The following is a 19,446-nucleotide window of genomic DNA, read 5'->3' as shown; positions in this document are numbered from 1 at the left end:
CCACTCCACTCTCGCTGTTTCCCGCCGCTCTGGTGAGCTCTCGCTCTGCGCTGTTTTTATCCCCGCTCCGCTCTCCCTGTTTCCCGCCGCTCTGGTGAGCTCTCGCTCTGCGCTGTTTTTATCCCCGCTCCGCTCTCGCTGTTTCCCGCCGCTCTGGTCCACTCTCGCTCTGCGCTGTTTTTATCCCCGCTCCGCTCTCGCTGTTTCCCACCGCTCTGGTGAGCTCTCGTTCTGCGTTGTTTTTATCCCCGCTCCGCTATCGCTGTTTCCCGCCGCTCTGGTGAGCTCTCGCTCTGCGTTGTTTTTTATCTCCGCTCCGCTCTCGCTGTTTCCCGCCGCTCTGGTGAGCTCTCGCTCTGCGTTGTTTTTATCCCCGCTCAGCTCTCGCTGTTTCCCACCACTCTGGTGAGCTCTCACTCTGCGCTGTTTTTATCCCCGCTCCGCTCTCGCTGTTTCCCGCCACTCTGGTCCGCTCTTGCTCTGTGCTGTTTTTATCCCCGCTCCGCTCTCGCTGTTTCCCACCGCTCTGGTCCGCTCTCGCTCTGCGCTGTTTTTATCCCCGCTCCGCTCTCGCTGTTTCCTGCCGCTCTCGTCCGCTCTCGCTCTGCGCTGTTTTTATCCCCGCTCCGCTCTCACTGTTTCCCGCCGCTCTGGTGAGCTCTCGCTCTGCGTTGTTTTTATCCCCGCTCCGCTCTCGCTGTTTCCCACCGCTCTGGTGAGCTCTTGCTCTGCGTTGTTTTTATCTCCGCTCCGCTCTCGCTGTTTCCCACCGCACTGGTGAGCTCTCGCTCTGCTTTGTTTTTATCTCCGCTCCGCTCTCGCTGTTTCCCACCGCACTGGTCCGCTCTTGCTCTGCGTTGTTTTTATCCCCGCTCCGCTCCCGCTGTTTCCTGCCGCTCTGGTCCGCTCTCGCTCTGCGCTGTTTTTATCCCCGCTCCGCTCTCGCTGTTTCCTGCCGCTCTGGTCCGCTCTCGCTCTGTGCTGTTTTTATCCCCGCTCCGCTCTCGCTGTTTCCTGCCGCTCTGGTGAGCTCTCGCTCTGCACTGTTTTTATCCACGCTCCGCTCTCGCTGTTTCCCGCCGCTCTGGTGAGCTCTCGCTCTGCGCTGTTTTTATCCCCGCTCCGCTCTCGCTGTTTCCCGCCGCACTGGTCCGCTCTCGCTCTGCGCTGTTTTTATCCCCGCTTCGCTCTCGCTGTTTCCCGCCGCTCTGGTCCGCTCTCGCTCTGCGCTGTTTTTATCCCCACTTCGCTCTCGCTGTTTCCTGCCGCTCTGGTGAGCTCTCGCTCTGCGCTGTTTTTATCCACGCTCCGCTCTCGCTGTTTCCCGCCGCTCTGGTGAGCTCTCGCTCTGCGCTGTTTTTATCCCCGCTTCGCTTTCGCTGTTTCCCGCCGCACTGGTCCGCTCTCGCTCTGCGCTGTTTTTATCCCCGCTCCGCTCTCGCTGTTTCCCGCCGCACTGGTCCGCTCTCGCTCTGCGCTGTTTTTATCCCCGCTTCGCTCTCGCTGTTTCCCGCCGCTCTGGTCCGCTCTCGCTCTGCGCTGTTTTTATCCCCACTTCGCTCTCGCTGTTTCCTGCCGCTCTGGTGAGCTCTCGCTCTGCGCTGTTTTTATCCACGCTTCTCTCTCGCTGTTTCCCGCCGCTCTGGTGAGCTCTCGCTCTGCGCTGTTTTTATCCCCGCTTCGCTCTCGCTGTTTCCCGCCGCTCTGGTGAGCTCTCGCTCTGCGCTGTTTTTATCCCCTCTTCGCTTTCTCTGTTTCCCGCCGCTCTGGTGAGCTCTCTGCACTGTTTTTATCCCCGCTCCGGTCTCGCTGTTTCCTGCTGCTCTGGTTAACTGGACAAATCAAATTGGGCAGGGCAGCCTTGAGGATGAGTTTATTGAGTGCATTAGGGTTGGATTTCTTGAACAGTATGTAACTGATCCTACAAGGGGGCAGGCAACCTTGGACCTGGTCCTGTGTAATAAGCCAGGATTAATTAATAATGTGCTAGTTAAGGATCGCCTTGGAATGAGTGACCATAACATGGTTACATTCCATATCCAGTTAGAGGGTGAGAAGGTTGGTTCTCAAACAAGCGTACTGAGCTTGAATAAAGGAGGCTATGATGGTATGAGAGCGGAATTGATTAAAGAGGACTGGGAAAATAGATTAAAGGGTAAGACGGTACATGAACAGTGGTGTTCATTTAAGGAGTTATTTTACAACTTTCAAAAAAAATATATTCCACTGAGGAGAACAGGGTGTAAAAGAAATGACAGCCATCCGTGGCTAAGTAAAGAAATTAAGGATAGTATCCGACTAAAAACAAGGACATATAAGGTAGCCAAACTTAATGGGAGGATAGAAGATTGGGAAGTCTTCAAAAGACAGCAAAAAGTAACTAAAGGATTGATTAAGAAAGGGAAGATAGATTATGAAAATAAATTAGCAAAAAATATAAAAACAGATAGCAAGAGTTTCGATAGTTATATAAAAAGAAAAAGGGTGGCTAAGGCAAACGTAGGTCCCTTACAGATTGAGACCGGGAAATTAATGGTGGGAAACATGGAGATGGCAAAAATGCTGAACAAATATTTTGTTTCAGTCTTTACGGTAGAGGACACTAAGAATATCCCAACACTGGACAAACAGGGGGCGCTAGGGGGGGAGGAGCTAAATATGATTAAAATCACTAAGGAATTGGTACTCAGTAAATTAATGGGACTCAAGGCGGATAAATCCCCTGGACCTGATGGCTTACATCCGAGGGTCTTGAGGGAAGTGGCAGTAGGGATTGTGGATGCTTTGGTAATAATTTTCCAAAATTCTCTGACTCGGCAAAGGTCCTGGCAGATTGGAAAACTGCTTATGTAACACCGTTATTTAAAAAGGGTATTAGGCAGAAGGCTGGAAATTATAGACCAATTAGCCTAACATCTGTGGTGGGTAAAATTTTGGAGTCTATTATCAAGGAGACAGTAGCGGAACATTTGGATAAACATAATTTAATAGGACAAAGTCAGCATGGCTTTACGAAATGGAAGTCATGTCTGACAAATTTGCTTGAGTTCTTTGAGGATATAACGTACAGGGTGGATAAAGGGGAACCAGTGGACGTAGTGTATTTAGACTTCCAGAAGGCATTCGACAAGGTGCCACATAAAAGATTATTGCTCAAGATAAAGAATCACTGGATTGTGGGTAATATTCTGGCATGGGTGGAGGATTGGTTATCGAACAGGAAGCAGAGAGTTGGGATAAATGGTTCATTCTCGGACTGGCAACCAGTGGCCAGTGGTGTTCCACAGGGGTCGGTGCTGGGTCCCCAACTCTTTACAATCTATATTAACGATTTGGAGGAGGGGACCGAGTGTAACATATCAAAGTTTGCAGATGATACAAAGATGGGAGGGAAAGTAGAGAGTGAGGAGGACATAAAAAACCTACAAGGGGACATAGATAGGCTGGGTGAGTGGGCGGAGATTTGGCAGATGTAGTACAATATTGGAAAATGTAAGGTTATGCACTTTGGCAGGAAAAATCAGAGAGCAAGTTATTATCTTAATGGCGAGAAACTGGAAAGTACTGCAGTACAAAGGGATCTGGGGGTCCTAGTGCAAGAAAATCAAAAAGTTAGTTTGCAGGTGCAGCAGGTGATCAAGAAGGCCAATGGAATGTTGGATTTTATTGCTAGGGGGATAGAATATAAAAACAGGGAGGTATTGCTGCAGTTATATAAGGTATTGGTGAGACCGCACCTGGAATACTGCATACAGTTTTGGTCTCCGTACTTAAGAAAAGACATACTTTCTCTCGTGGCAGTACAAAGAAGGTTCACTCCGTTAATCCCGGGGATGAGGGGTGAACATATGAGGAGAGGTTGAGTAGATTGGAACTCTACTAGTTGGAGTTCAGAAGAATGAGAGGCGATCTTATTGAAATATATAAGATTGTGAAGGGGCTTGATCGGGTGGATGCGGTAAGGATGTTCCCAAGGATGGGTGAAAGTAGAACTGGGGGGCATAATCTTAGAATAAGGGGCTGCTCTTTCAAAACTGAGATGAGGAGAAACTTCTTCACTCAGAAGGTAGTGGGTCTGTGGAAATTGCTGCCCCAGGAAGCTGTGGAAGCTACATTATTAAATAAATTAAAAACAGAAATAGACAGTTTCCTAGAAGTAAAAGGAATTAGGGGTTACGGGGAGCGGGCAGGAAATTGGACATGAATTTAGACTTGAGGTTAGGATCAGATCAGCCATGATCTTATTGAATGGCGGAGCAGGCTCGAGGGGCCGATTGGCCTACTCCTGCTCCTATTTCTTATGTTCTTATGTTCTTATGTCTTTTCTTAAGTATGGACACCAAAACTGTCTGCAGTATTCCAGGTGCGGTCTCACCAATACGTTATATAACTGCAGCAATACCTCCCTGTTTTTATATTCTATCCCCCTAGCAATAAAAGCCAACATTCCATTGGCCTTCTTGATCACCTGCTGCACCTGCATACTAACGTTTTGATTTTCTTGCACTAGGACCCCCAGATCCCTTTGTACTGCAGTACTTTCCAGTTTCTCGCCATTAAGATAATAACTTGCTCTCTGATTTTTCTTGCCAAGGTGCATAACCTCACATTTTCCAAAATTGTATTGCATCTGCCAAATCTCCACCCACTCACCCAGCCTGTCTATATCCCCTTGTAGGTTTTTTATGACCTCCTCACTCTCTACTTTCCCTCCCATCTTTGTATCATCTGCAAACTTTGATATGTTACACTCGGTCCCCTCTTCCAAATCGTTAATATAGATTGTAAAGAGTTGGGGACCCAGCACCGACCCCTGCGGAACACCACTGGCCACTGGTTGCCAGTCCGAGAATGAACCATTTATCCCAACTCTCTGCTTCCTGTTAGATAACCAATCCTCCACCCATGCCAGAATATTACCCACAATCCAGTGATTCTTTATCTTGAGCAATAATCTTTTATGTGGCACCTTGTCGAATGCCTTCTGGAAGTCGAAATACACTACGTCCACTGGTTCCCCTTTATCCACCCTGTACGTTATGTCCTCAAAGAACTCAAGCAAATTTGTCAGACATGACTTCCCCTTCATAAAGCCATGTTGACTTTGTCCTATTAAATTATGTTTATCCAAATGTTCTGCTACTGTCTCCTTAATAATAAACTCCAAAATTTTACCCACCACAGATGTTAGGTTAACTGGTCTATAATTTCCAGCCTTCTGCCTACTACCCTTTTTAAATAAGGGTGTTACACAAGCAGTTTTCCAATCTGCCGGGACCTTTGCCGAGTCCAGAGAATTTTGGAAAATTATTACCAAAGCATCCACAATCCCTACTGCCACTTCCCTCAAGACCCGAGGATGTAAGCCATCAGGTCCAGGGGATTTATCCGCCTTGAGTCCCATTAATTTACTGAGTACCAATTCCTTATTGATTTTAATCGTATTTAGCTCCTCCCCCCAGAGCCCCCTGTTAGTCCAGTGTTGGGATATTCTTAGTGTCCTCTACCGTAAAGACTGAAACAAAATATTTGTTCAGCATTTTTGCCATCTCCATGTTTCCCACCATTAATTTCCCGGTCTCAATCTGTAAGGGACCTACGTTTGCCTTAACCACCCTTTTTCTTTTTATATAACTGTAGAAACTCTTGCTATCTGTTTTTATATTTTTTGCTAATTTATTTTCATAATCTATCTTCCCTTTCTTAATCAATCCTTTAGTTACTTTTTGCTGTCTTTTGAAGACTTCCCAATCTTCTATCCTCCCATTAAGTTTGGCTACCTTATATGTCCTTGTTTTTAGTCGGATACTATCCTTAATTTCTTTACTTAGCCACGGATGGCTGTCATTTCTTTTACACCCTGTTCTCCTCAGTGGAATATATTTTTTTTGAAAGTTGTAAAATAACTCCTTAAATGAACACCACTGTTCATGTACCGTCTTACCCTTTAATCTATTTTCCCAGTCCACTTTAATCAATTCCGCTCTCATACCATCATAGTCACCTTTATACCAGCTCAGTATGCTTGTTTGAAAACCCACCTTCTCACCCTCTAATTAGATATGGAATGTAACCATGTTATGGTCACTCATTCCAAGGGGATCCTTAACTAGGACATTATTAATTAATCCTGGCTCATTACAGAGGACCAGGTCCAAGGTTGCCTGCCCCCTTGTAGGATCAGTTGCATACTGCTCACGAAATCCATCCCAAATACACTCAATAAACTCTTCCTCAAGGCTGCCCTGCCCAATTTGATTCGTCCAGTTAATATGATAGTTAAAATCCCCCATAATTATAGCTGTTCCCTTATTACATGCCCCGGCTATTTCCTGATTAATATTTCTTCCAGCAGAGTTGCAACTATTAGGAGGCCTATCTACTACGCCCACTTGTGTTTTTTTCCCCTTATTATTCCTTATCTCTACCCAAACTGTTTCATTATCCTGATCCTTTGTCCCAATATCATTTCTCTGTATTACAGTGATTCCTTCCTTTATTAACATAGCTACCCCACCTCCCGTTCCTTCCTGCCTGTCCCTGATTGTTAAATACCCTGGCATATTTAATTCCCAGTCATTGTCACCATGCAGCCATCTTCCTGTATTGGCCACAAGATCATACCCATACGTAGTTATTTGTGCCGTTAACTTGTCCATTTTGTTACCAATGCTACGTGCATTCAGATAAAGAACTTTCAAATATGTTTTGTGACACTTAGTTCCTGCTTTTGCCTTTTTTAACACTTTACCTTTTACTCCATACCTTCTGTCCCGTCCTGACACGCTTTCCTCTGTCTCCCTGCTCAGGTTCCCAACCCCCTGCCACAGCTTTGATGCTGGGTTAATCGCCTTACGCCTTCTAGTTTTTATTTTATCTGTCGTGCCTAAAGTACACTTTCTTTCCGCTGCTCTACGCTTTTCCCTTTCACTTGTTCTTGAACAACTGTTTGTACTATTTGTATTGTAGATTTCCCCTGGGTCTTCCCCTCTCTTGCTGCTCTCAACTTTATTCCCTTCTGACTCCCCGCTCAGGTTCCCATCCCCCTGCCACTCTAGTTTAAACCTTCCCCAACAGCACTAGCAAACACCCCCGCGAGGACATTGGTTCCGGTCCTGCTCGGGTGTAACCAGTCACGCTTGTACAGGTCCCACCTTCCCCAGAACTGGTCCCAATGTCCCAGGAATCTAAATCCCTCCCTCCTACACCATCCCTGCAGCCACGCATTCATCCTGTCTATTCTCCTGTTCCTATACTCACCAGCACGTGGCACCGGTAGTAATCCTGAGATCACTACCTTTGAAGTCCTGCTTTTTAATTTATCTCCTAACTCCTTAAATTCACCTTGCAGGACCCCATCCCTTTTTTTACCTATGTCGTTGGTACCAATATGGTCCACGACTACTGGCTGTTCACCCTCCCCCTCCAGAATGCCCTGCAGCCGCTCCGTGACATCCTTGACCCTAGCACCAGGGAGGCAACATACCATCCTGGAGTCACGTTTGCGGCGGCAGAAACGCCTATCTGTTCCCCTTGCAATTGAATCCCCTATCACTATAGCCCTGCCACTCTTCTTCCTCCCCTCCTGTGCAGCAGAGCCACCCATGGTGCCCCGAACCTGGCTCTTGCTGCTTTCCCCTGATAAGCCATCTCCCCCAACAGTATCTAAAGCAGAATATCTGTTTGAGAGGGAGATGGCCCCAGGGGACTCCTGCTCTACCTGCCTAGTCCTTTTACTCTGCCTGGCGGTCACCCATTTCCTTTCTGCCTGCGTAATCTTTACCTGCAGTGTGACCACCTCACTGAACGTGCTATCCACGATTGTCTCAGCATCGTGGATGCTCCACAGTGAATCCACCCGCAGCTCCAGCTCCGAAAGACCGTTAGCCAGTAACTGCAGCTGGACTCACTTCCTGCACACATGGTCGCCAGGGACACTGGTAGTGTCCATGACTTCCCACATAGTGCAGGAGGAGCATATCACGGGTGCGAGCTGTGCTGCCATGACTTGCCTTGAACTCTCAGACTCTCCTCCCGCTCTCGGTCTCTCCTTTTATACTGTGCTCACCTCTCGGATTCTCCTGCCTCACCTGTGACGTCGCACAGTAGTTGTCTCTTGTTGCAGGTCTGCTGCTGCTTTTATTCCCCAATCTCAGTCTTCTACTCTCAGGTCCACTGCCGCTCTGGTGAAAAAGTTAGGAAAAGCAAGGCAAAGCAGCACCTCCTTCCCCCACTTCACCGAACTCCCACACTCACCAAACTCTCAGCAGTTCACACCGTGAACTTTATTTGCTTTTAAAAGGAATTCTGATGTCAAGCCGGGGGTATAAAGATGTGAATTAGCAGGCGTTTTGCATTCCGTCCAATTTCATGTTCAATGAAAATAAAATTGGATGAAGTGCAAAGATGGGCCATCTGGTTTTTGCCCGTTTTTGCTCCACTGCCCAAGACTAATTTATAACCCATGGTCCGTTAATAACACTGAGATTTATTCTTTGACGTAAAGTTGACTTTGGTGTGTGGTTGACATCCCATAATGTTTTATGTATCCAAATAGATTCGCCACCCAATACAAAAGTGCATTAAAAAATGCTGAAGATAAAAACAGAAAATGCTGGAGAAGCTCAGCAAGTCAGGCAGCATCTGTGAGAAAGAAACAGAGTTAACGTTTCAGTTCGAAGACCTTTCATCAGAACTGGAAGATGTTAAAGAATTAACAGTTTTTAAACAAGTACAGAACCAGGGAAAGTGGGGGAGGGAGGGGAGGGGAGGAAAGAACATAAGGGAAGGTCGGAGATAGGGTAGAGGGCAGGAGTGATTAACTGACAAAAGGGATGATGGTGCAAGGTAAGCGGGTAATAGGACAAGTTAAGAAACAAAAGATGGGTCTAGAGGAGCTGTAAATGGCAACAGCAGAAGCATTACCAGCAGCTGCAATCCAACATAAAAAAGTAATGGGAGCAGTGGTTATGGTCTGAAGTTATTGAAATCAATGTTGAGTCCGGAACGTTGTAAAGTGCCTAAATGAAAGATGAGGTGCTGTTCCTCGAGCTTCCATTGAGTTTCATTGGAACAGTGTAAGAGGCCGAGGACAGAGAGGTAAGAGTGGGAGAGGGACAGGGAATTAAAATGACAAGACACCGGCAGGTCAGGATCACACTTGTGGACAGAGTGGAGGGGTTCAGCAAAATGATCACCTAATCTACGTTTCGTCTCCCCGATGTAGAGGAGACTGCATCGTGAGCAGCAAATACAGTATACTAAATTGAAAGAAGTACAAATAAATCACTGTTTCACCTGGAGGAGTGCTTGGGGCCCTGGACAGTGGGAAGGGAGGAGGTGAAAGGGCAGGTGTTGCATCTCCTGCGCTCGCATGGGAAGGTGCCGTGGGGAGGGGAGCGGGGTGTTGGGGTGATGGAAGAGTGAACCAGGGTGTCGCGGAGGGAGCGGTCCCTTCGGAATGCTGAAAGGGGAGGAGACTCTGCCGACTCTTTCGACTCTTCTGACACCCTCCGCCACTTTAACAGTTTCCAGTTCCCCGGCCCTAACTGTCTCCTTTTCACCATGGACGTCCAGTCCTCATTCACTACCACCCTCCTCTGCCCGGCTGAACTTGTTCTTATGTTGAACAACTTCTCCTTTGACCCCACTCACTTCCTCCAAATAAAAGGTGTCGCTATGGGAATCCATATGGGTCCTAGCTATGCCTGCCTTTTTGTGGGACACGTGGAACATTCTTTGTTCCAGTCCTACTCAGGTCCCCTCCCTCACCTCTTTTTCCAGTACATTGATGACTGTATCAGTGCCGTTTCCTGCTCTCGCCCCCAACTGAAAAATTTCATCAGCTTTGCTTCCAATTTCCACCCTTCCATCGCCTTCACCTGGTCCATCTCCAACTCTTCCCTTCCTCGACTTCTCCATCTCCATTTCTGGGGATAGGCTGTCAACCAATATCTATGAGAAGCCCACCAACTCGCACAGCTACCTTGATTACACTCACTCCCACCCCGCTTCCTGTAAGGGCTCTATTGCTTTCTCCCAGTTTCTCCGTCTCCGTCATATCTGTTCTGATGATGCTACGTTCCACACCAATGCTTCCGATATGTCTTCCTTTTTCCTCAACCAAGGATTCCCCTCCATTATAGTTGACAGGGCCCATGCCTGTCCTATTTCTCGCACTGCTGCTTTCACCCCTTCCCCTCCCTTCCAGAACCATGATGTGGAGATGCCGGTGATGGACTGGGGTTGACAAATGTAAGGAATCTTACAACACCAGGTTATAGTCCAACTGTTTTATTTGCTCACCTGACGAAGGAGAAAGCCTCCGAAAGCTTGTGATTTTCAAATAAAACAGTTGGACTATAACCTGGTGTTGTAAGATTCCTTACATTTCCCAGAACCATGATAGGGTTCCCCCTTGTCCTCATCTTCCACCCCACCAGCCTCCACATTCAACGTATCATCCTCCATCATTTCCGCCACCTCCAGCACGATCCCACCACCAAACACATCTTCCCCTCCCCTCCCCTCCCCTTTCAGCATTCCGAAGGGACCGCTCCCTCCGTGACACCCTGGTTCACTCTTCCATCACCCCCAACACCCACTCTCCTCCCCACGGTACCTTCCAGTGTGAGCGCAGGAGATGCAACACCTGCCCTTTCACCTCCTCCCTTCCCACCGTCCAGGGTCCCAAACACTCCTCCCAGGTGAAACAGCGATTTACTTGTATTTCTTTCAATTTATTACACTGTATTTGCTGCTCACGATGCGGTCTCCTCTACACTGGGGAGACCAAACGCAGATTGGATGATCACTTTACTGAACACCTCCGCTCTGTCCACAGCGTGACCCTGACCTGCCGGTCGTTTGCCATTTTAATTCCCCTTCCCACTCCCACTCTGACCTCTCTGTCCTCGACCTCTCACACTGTTCCAATGAAGCTCAATGGAAGCTCGAGAAACAGCACCTCATCTTTCATTTAGGCACTTTACAATCTTCCAAACTCAACATTGATTTCAATAACTTCAGATCATAACCACTGCTTCCATTATTTTCTTTTTGTGGCACCACAGCTGCTGATAATGGTTCTGCTGTTGCTATTTATAGCACCTCTAGACCCATCTTTTGTTTCTTAACTTGTCCCATTACAACCCTCCTTGCCTTGCACCATCATCTCTTTTGTCACTTAATCACTCCTGTCTTCTAACCTATCACAGACTTTCCCCTCTTTCCCTGGTTCTGTACTTGCTTAAAAACTGTTAACACTTTAACATCTTCCAGTTCTGACGAAAGGTCTTCCACCTGAAACGTTAACTCTGTTTCTTTCTCCACAGATGCTGTCTCACTTACTGAGCTTCTCCAGCATTTTCTGTTTTTATTTCAGATTTCCAGCATCCACAGTATTTTGCTTTTGATATGCTGGAGATGCCTGCTTTAGAAATTGCAGTTTCTGGTTTAGTCACAGTAACGGAACAACGTAAGAAATACATGTTCCCTGGCAATACATCTACTGCCTTTTTTATTCTAAAATGTCCAGGTTTGCTGATTAACTCAATGAAAATACCTGCTCTATCACAGATACACATGGAATTGCTGACATTGGTGTTGAAGTGTCTCCTTTATATTGTATTTATATTCACACTTTGCTACCAATGACACCCTCCAAAGTTGCTGGAACAAAGGGGTGCTGTGGCATTTCCAACGCCAACCCAAACGATTTCAGTGGCAGCCAAGTATTTTGGCTGTCGGCATGTTGAGCAGCTGAGGTGCTCATTCTCTTCAGCCACTAGATATGGTACTGGCCCCAGCAAAATAGCTGTTGTTGATGGTTTTAAGTTAACTGTGCAAGTGCAGTTTCTTTTAAATGATATGTGGCCAGTGTAGAAATTATCCCGTCAACATGAACAGGTGGTTTCTGCAGCAGTGGAAATGCAAATCAGTATTGGCAACAGTTTGCCAATATAAGTGCCACATTAGATGAAAGATGAACAGAATGCCATTGAGTACCTGTCCTAATATCTCCTTATGTGGCTCAGTGTCAAATATTATCTGATAACACTTCTGTGAAGCCTCTTGGGACTCTTTACTGTGTTAAAGGCACAACATACATGCAAGTTGTTAGTGTTGTATCAATGAAAAAACATCTGTTTAATGCTTCATGTATTGCACGTTTCCTAAACTACACTTAAGATTAAAATTACTTGTGTATCTGAGATAGAGCAGGTGTTTTCATTGAGCTAATCAGGAAACCTGGACATTTTAAAATAAAAAACGCAGTAGATGGATTCTTAAGTAAAATATAATCTATTACTCTCCATACAGGCAGGCACAAAACCTTCTGAGTCAAACTTCACAGTGAAAGAGCTGAATTATTCTTTGATTTTGAGGTTATCTTTTTCAAACCCCTGTCTAATATTTTTTGCTCTAAGACCTATTGGTACCATGTGGCCTCTCCCTGTTGGAGATGGTTGGGTTAGTGGGTTTCCAAGGAGAGAGTTACAAACTGATCTGAGCAGTATATACTGATTTGCTACTGATAGCAAGTATGGGATGTTTAGAGAGCATTCCACAACTGCTATGGTCACATCATGGGCCGATCTGAAAGCTGTTACTGCAAACTTTTACAAAGCATTGAATTTTTCCTTTGAATTTCTGCTGCTATACCCCACCTCTTGTACAGTGGTAGGGCTCTAGAGTGACAGTATCTCAATTACCTTACCAAAATGGACAAACTCCTAGTATGGATGTGGACAATTTGTCAGTACTTGACCATAGTGGCTATCAAATCGAGCCCAATCTTATCCTTACCCCAAATCCCCCCCACCACCACCATTTCCTTCCTGACCTGATCGCTGCCCCTTCCCAGTCACCCCCCCTTCCCTGTTGTCCCCCTTCCCGGTCACCCTCCTTCCCGGTCGACCCCCCCTTGCCGGTTGCCCGTCCCCCCCTTTCCTGTTCTCCCCCCCCCCCCCCCCCCCGTCAGTCGCCTCCCTTCCCGGTTGCCCCTCTTCATTACTTACCTGAGGGCCAATGCCGGGCCCAATTTTCAATCCCACTTCGCCGCGCGCTGCCTGTTGCCTGTCCGCAGCTCATCGGCAATGAGGCCCGAGGCCCAATAATAGGTGCGCCTCCAGCCTCACCATTCAGGCGCACTGTAACCCCGGCAACCACAAAAATGGGCATGCCCAAATTTCTAGGCCAAGGACCTTTTTGTTTGTTTGCTAGACGTGTAATGTTATGTTTAGTTACAAAAGCTCAACTGGGCCACTTGCACATAGGACTAATACAATGAAAATAAGAACCTGCTTCCTCCCATTCATAAAGATAATGTCAATTTAATACAAATTGCTCTATAAATGTAAATACTCTGCATTTACTTACTGTTATCAGGCTGTATGTGGAGACCATAGATTCAGACCTAAATGCAAGTTTCCACAGACACTTTGCAATGGTCAGAATGCTAGGAATTAACAGTGTGCAGCCCAGTATAAGATGACTGAAGGATTTGTTGGTAAAATGGACTGAATCATCATCTGTGGCAGAAATCAGCAGGAGAAGAGAAACCTAGAGAAAATCGGATAGTAAATATGTTACAAAAGGTAATAAAATTACACTGTTAGTAATTAGAGAGTGTAAATGCATTCAAGCATATAACACCTCTGAAGTCAGATGCAAAATATAAACATACAGCAGCCTACCTTCCGCAGTCCTCCAACATAAATGAACCATTAGATATTTAGAAGAAAAACAGGCTTATTGTGGATGTTTGCAACACTGGGATAATGTTGTCAGTGAACTAATAGATAACATGCTGGCCTTTTAATACTGTTCTACTGTATAATGTGTTGGGGTGCTCCAAGGTGCTGTGCTATATTCCACCCAACTCGTTCCTGCCGCTCAAAAAGAGGTCACATGCATTACAACGACTCCTAAATTAACCATACAGCTTATGTCTTGCTATACACTGTACAGCATGTATTAGATTCAGCTTTCACCAGCATGTGCATTTAATTATTATTTATTTACCTGTATCTGGTACCAGCAATGAGGGAATTCAGTTACGTGGAGAGACTAAAGAAGCTGTGATTGTTCTCCTTAGAGCAGAGAAGGTTAAGGGGAAATTAAGGGAGATTTAATAGAGGTGCTCAAAAATTATGAGGGGTTTTGACGGAGTAGATTGGAGAATTTTGTTTCCATTGGCAAGAGGCTTGGTAACCAGAGGAGACAGATTTAGGATAATTAGCAAAAAATCCAGGGCGGAAATTAGGAGAATTTTTTTTTATGCAGCGAGTTGCTATGAACTGGAATGCACTTCTTGAAAAGATTATGGAAGCAGATTCAGTAGTAACTTTCAAAAGGGAATTGAATATATACCTGAAAAGGAGAAATTTGCAGGGCAATGAGGAAAGAGCAGGGAAGTGGGACTAATGGGACAGCTCTTTCAAAGAGTCAGCACAGACATGATGGGCAGAATGGCCTCCTTCTGTGTTGTATGATTCAATGATCTACCCAACAATTTGGAAAAGGTATGCCCTATCTACAAAAAGCAAGATAAATCTAACTAAGCCAATTACTGCCCTATTAGCCTCCTCCCAGTTAGCAGTAAACAACAACAACTTGCATTTATATAATGCCTTTAATATATGGCGAATCATCCCAAGGTGCTTCACAGGAGCATTATCAAACAAAATTTGACATCGAGCCACATAAGGAGATATTAGGACAGGTTTTAAGGAACGTTTTAAAGGAGGAGAGAGAGGTAGAGAAGCGGAGAGGTTTAGGGAGGGAATTCCAGAGCTTAGGCAACTGAAGGCACAGCCGCCAATGGTGGAACAATTAAAATTGAGGATGCGCAAGAGGCAAGAATTGGAGGAGCGCAGAGATCTCGGAGGGTTGTAGGGCTGGAGGAGGTTACAGAGATAGGGAGGGGCAAGACCATGGAAGAATTTGAAAACAAGGATGAGAATGTTAAAATCGTGGCGTTGCCGGACCGGGAGCCAGTGTAGGTCAGCGAACAGAGGGGAGATGGGTGAACAGGACTTCGTGCGAGTTAGGATACGGGCAGCAGAGTTTTGGATGAGCTCAAGTTTATGGAGGGTGAAAGATGAGAGGCCGGCCAGAAGAGCATTGGAATAGCTGAGTCTAGAAGTAACAAAGGCATGGATGAGGGTTTTAGCAGCAAATGAGCTGAGGCAGGGACGGAGACAGGCGATGTTATGGAGTTGGAAGTAGGTGGTCTTGATGATGAAGCGGGTATGTGGTCAGAAGCTCGTCTCAGTGTCAAATAGGACGCCAAGGTTATGATTGGTCTGGTTCAGCCTCAGACAGTGGCCAGGGAGAGGGATGAGGTCGGTGGCAAAGGAACGGAGTTTGTGGCGGGAACCAAAGACAATAGCTTTGGTCTTCCCAATATTTAGTTGGAGGAAATTTTCACTCATCTAGTACTGGATGTCGGACAAGCAATGTGATAAATCATTGAGAGTGGAGGGGTCAAGAGAGGTGGTAGTGAGGTAAATCTGGGTGTCAGCATACATGTGGAACCTGACTTTCTATTTTCGAATGATGTCGCCGAGGGGCAGCGTGTAGATAAGAAATAGGAGAGGCCAAGGATAGATCCTTGCAGGACTCCAGAGATAACAGAATGGGAGTGGGAAGAGAAGCCATTGCAGGTGATTCTCTGGCTACGACTGGATAGATAGGAATGGAACCAGGAGAGCGCAGTGCACCCAGCTGGACGTAGGAGAGGTGCTGGAGGAGGATGGTGTGGTCAACTGTGTCAAAGGCTGCAGACAGGTCGAGAAAGATGAGGAGGGATAGTTCACTATCATCTGTGTCACACAGGATGTCATTTGTGGCTTTGATAAGGGCCCTTTCAGTACTGTAGCAGGGGCGGAAACCTGATTGGAAGGATTCAAACACGGAGTTGCAGGAAAGATGGGCACAGATTTGGGAGGTGACAACACGTTCAAGGACTTTGGAGAGGAAAGGGAGGTTGGAGATCGGGCGATAGTTTGCAAAGACGAAGGGAACAAGGGTGTTTTTTTTGAGGAGGGGGTTGATGACAGCAGATTTGAAGGGGGGGGGACAGTACCTGAAGAGAGAGAACCGTTAACAATATCAGCTAACATGGGAAGGGAAGTTGGGTGGTCAGCAGTTTGATGGGAATAGGGTCGAGGGAGCAGGAGGTGGGTCTCATGATCAAGATGAGCTCGGAGAGGGCATGAGGGGAAATAGGAGAGAAACTAGAGAAAGATCTGAGTTCAGGGCTAGGGCATGTGGGAACCTTAGGGGAAGTTTGGCTTGGTCGGCTGGGGAAGGGAGGGAAGCGGCAGAGGCAGCTGAGCGGATGGTCTCAATCTTAGTAACAAAGAAGTCCATGAGCTCCTCACACTTGTTATTGGAGGTGAGGGTGGAGGAGGCAGGGGATAGGGGTTTAGGAAGATGGTTTGTAGTGGAGGAGAAGCCCAGGGTTATCTTGTATTCCAGGATGATCCTGGAGTAGTGAAAAGTTTTGGCAGAGGAGAGCAGGACCCAATAATGCTTTATGTGGTCTAGCCAGATCTTGCGATGAATGGTTAAACCAGTTGTCCATCATAAACGTTCAAGTCTGTGTCCCTTGGACTTCAGGGAGCAGAGATGAGGGCCGTGCCAGGGGGAATGACCAGGGTGAGAGAGAGTAATGATTTTAATGGGGACAAGGGCATCAAAGGTGGAGGTGAGAATGTGATTGAGCAGATCGGTAGCTGCAGAAATGTCGTGGTGAATGGAGGGCAAAAGGTTGAACAGTTGGGAATTTGAAGTGACTTGGTGGAGAGTTTTTTCCAGGGGTAGACACAGAGGAAGTGGGGTTGGAAGGGGGAAGGGGGTTGTGAGTGGAGAGGGATACAAGGAAGTGATCAGAGATGGCCTTATCTGTGATTGACACCATGGAAGTTGGGAGGCCACGTGAGATGACAATGTCGAGGGGGCGACCGTGAATGTGGTTAGGGGAATTTAAATGGAGGGAGAGATAAGGGGAGGATCGGAGGGCAGTGAACTCAGAGGGGAGAGGGCATGATGAGTTGAGATGATGGTTGAAATCATTGAAGATGAGAAGTCGCTCGGTGTAGAGGCTGCGGGAGGAAAGCAGTGATAATATCTCGGTCAGAAGCTTGGTGTTGTACTTGGGTGGGCGGTAGAGAGTGAGGATTTTAAATGACAGGTGAGAAGGGTGGAACAAGGTGAGATGCTCAAAGGAGGAGAAGGTGCCAGAGGAGTGGGGGACAGACCAAGATGTGATTTGGTGATAAGGGTCACACCGCCACCACGGCGGTCTGGGTGGGGCAAGTGGTGGAAGATATAGCCAGGCAGGGAGGCTTTATTAAGGGGAAAGGTGTCATCATCCATCAGCCAAGTTTCCATCAAGGCCATGATGTCAATGTAATCATCCACAATAAGCTCTTGGATGGCAAGGGTCTTGTTCACAAGTGAACGGACATTCAGGAGGGAGATGCGGAGAGGGGGGGATAGCTGATCAGCTGGCAGAGTCCACAGGATCAGCGCTGGGAAGGATAAGTGGGACGGGAAGGAGATTGGCAAGGTTAGCTCCCAGCAGGCGCGCTGGGCAGGTAAGTCGGTGAGAGAGTAGGATGGGGCAATTGGGGTTGCTGTTTGTAAGGAGGCAGTGACGAGTGCCTTGATGGACCCTACAGAGGATGCCAAGAGAGGCACAGAGGGAAGCTGGAGGCTTATTTAAGAGGGAGTTAAGCCTAGGACAGCAGCAGGAGAGTAGGAAGTTTGAGGAGTGCTGAAATATTGGGGTAGGGATTTGGGGAAAAGGGTACCCAAGAGGGGAGAAATGAAAGGAGGCATGATGACAGGAGAGAGGGGCCTAGGAGGGGTAAAGAGAAAAGAAGGAAAAAGGTGAAGAAAAGGGGAAATAGAAGTGATGGGTTTGGGTCTGGAGCGGCAGCCAAAATGTGCATCTGAATGGACACAGGGAAACTCAAGTTACATAGGTGTGGTTATATAGCAAGATTGGGATATATATGTTCTGGTAATAAACAGGGACTAGCAGAGAGTCTAAAGTTAAAGTCAGAGGTCCCGTGGTGGGATAAAGTTGACATAGATAAGGTAGAGTCAGCTTAGAGCATCGACGAACTCATGTCCAGGTTTGGAGACAAGTGTTGAGGGCGAGTGAGTCCAGAAGCTATTTGAAGTGTAGAGTATCGAAAGACTCTCTGCTCGAGGTATTTCCATAGGAATGAAGAGACAGGAGGTCTGCAGAATCGATCGCGGAGCAAAAAAACGGTGGCAAGGTTGGAGATCACTATAAGATCCAGAAGCAGCGGAGAAATGGACTACAGCCCAGGAGAGTAAATTTCTGGCCAGGAACCACACTGTAACAAAATAAAGCTGAAAAACCAGTAGGACCAGTAGGACAGTCACAGGCTCAGCAGGTAACAGCAGTGATGGGGGATGGGCTATACGCCAGACAAAGTTATCTTAAAACTTAAGCAACTGAATAGCAGATCAGAGTCACAGCAGTTGAGTCTTTGCAGTGTAGTCCACTGGAGTAGCGTAGTCTTGACAGCAGAGAAGTCCATGTATTTGGAAGGCAAATTTGAGCAAAGATCCAGTGCTCACTGATGAAGACAAGAGCAGGCACGGTTGGGGGATGGGCAGTGGGCCCAGGTAACTTTAAACTTGCAGTTTGAACTTGTAGTTAGGACTAAAATGCACCTACTATTAGAGCCAGGAGAACTTATACAGTAGAAGAGAGGAGATTTGGGGAGAAATGGCAATAGATGGCCAAGGATAGTGTTGCACAGCAAAGTAGCTCCCGAGGGAGCTGCCAGCCCGGGAGCCATCTAATGGAAGTGAGAATAAGTCACAAAATTGCCCATATTTTGGGATAGGCTCAGAATCAGAGGGCTCAAATTATGAAATTAATCTCTGAGGCCAGGTGAGAACTATTTGGGAGATATACACAGTCAAGAAGATCATGACCAGGTGGGCTAAAGAATAGTAGTTAGATTTTATTGCAGATTAATGCAAGGTAATAAATGTTGGACCAGGAAACAGTAAACACGTGTTAAGGGGCAGAATGGCCATATGGGAAATCTGTACATTTCCCGGGTGCCCCCATGAATAGTTCTACAGCGCTGTATGATAGGTGCCCCCCTTTCTCCTTGAGAATCTTAAAGAACCCTGCGGAACCAGTCCCCCCCGTATGTGACCATTACCAAAAGTGGAGAAAGAAAACCATTTAGGGGTGGGTTTGTTTGTACATGTGGAGTTTAATTGGAGCTAGGGTATTTGGTCACCACCTTTGTCCCTTCCAAGATGATGTGTTTGGCCAGCTCACCTGGCATCAGGAGGGGCACTGTGGGCTGGAGCTCCCTGGAAGCAATGCTGCAGTGCTTGTGACGGGTAGGAAGCTTTGGTCACACTGCAGTCAAAACTTTA

At 46.8% G+C, this 19,446-nt stretch overlaps 1 protein-coding gene across 1 annotated transcript in view; it reads right to left on the bottom strand.

Annotated features, from left to right (window-relative positions):
- Positions 1 to 9,927, bottom strand: part of LOC137324826 (chitin synthase chs-2-like) — an 83,797-nt gene extending 73,870 nt beyond the window's left edge. Inside the window, exon 1 of the mRNA XM_067989553.1 lies at positions 9,772 to 9,927. Within this exon, the coding sequence (XP_067845654.1) occupies positions 9,772 to 9,927 (156 nt within the window). The remainder of the gene's footprint in view (positions 1 to 9,771) is intronic.
- Positions 9,928 to 19,446: the final 9,519 nt, after the last annotated feature.

The sequence above is a fragment of the Heptranchias perlo genome, chromosome 8, assembly GCF_035084215.1.
Source record: "Heptranchias perlo isolate sHepPer1 chromosome 8, sHepPer1.hap1, whole genome shotgun sequence".
NCBI lineage: Eukaryota > Metazoa > Chordata > Chondrichthyes > Hexanchiformes > Hexanchidae > Heptranchias > Heptranchias perlo.
The sequence above is the reverse complement of the archived record's forward strand: the minus strand, read 5'-3'. Positions and strand labels throughout refer to the sequence as shown.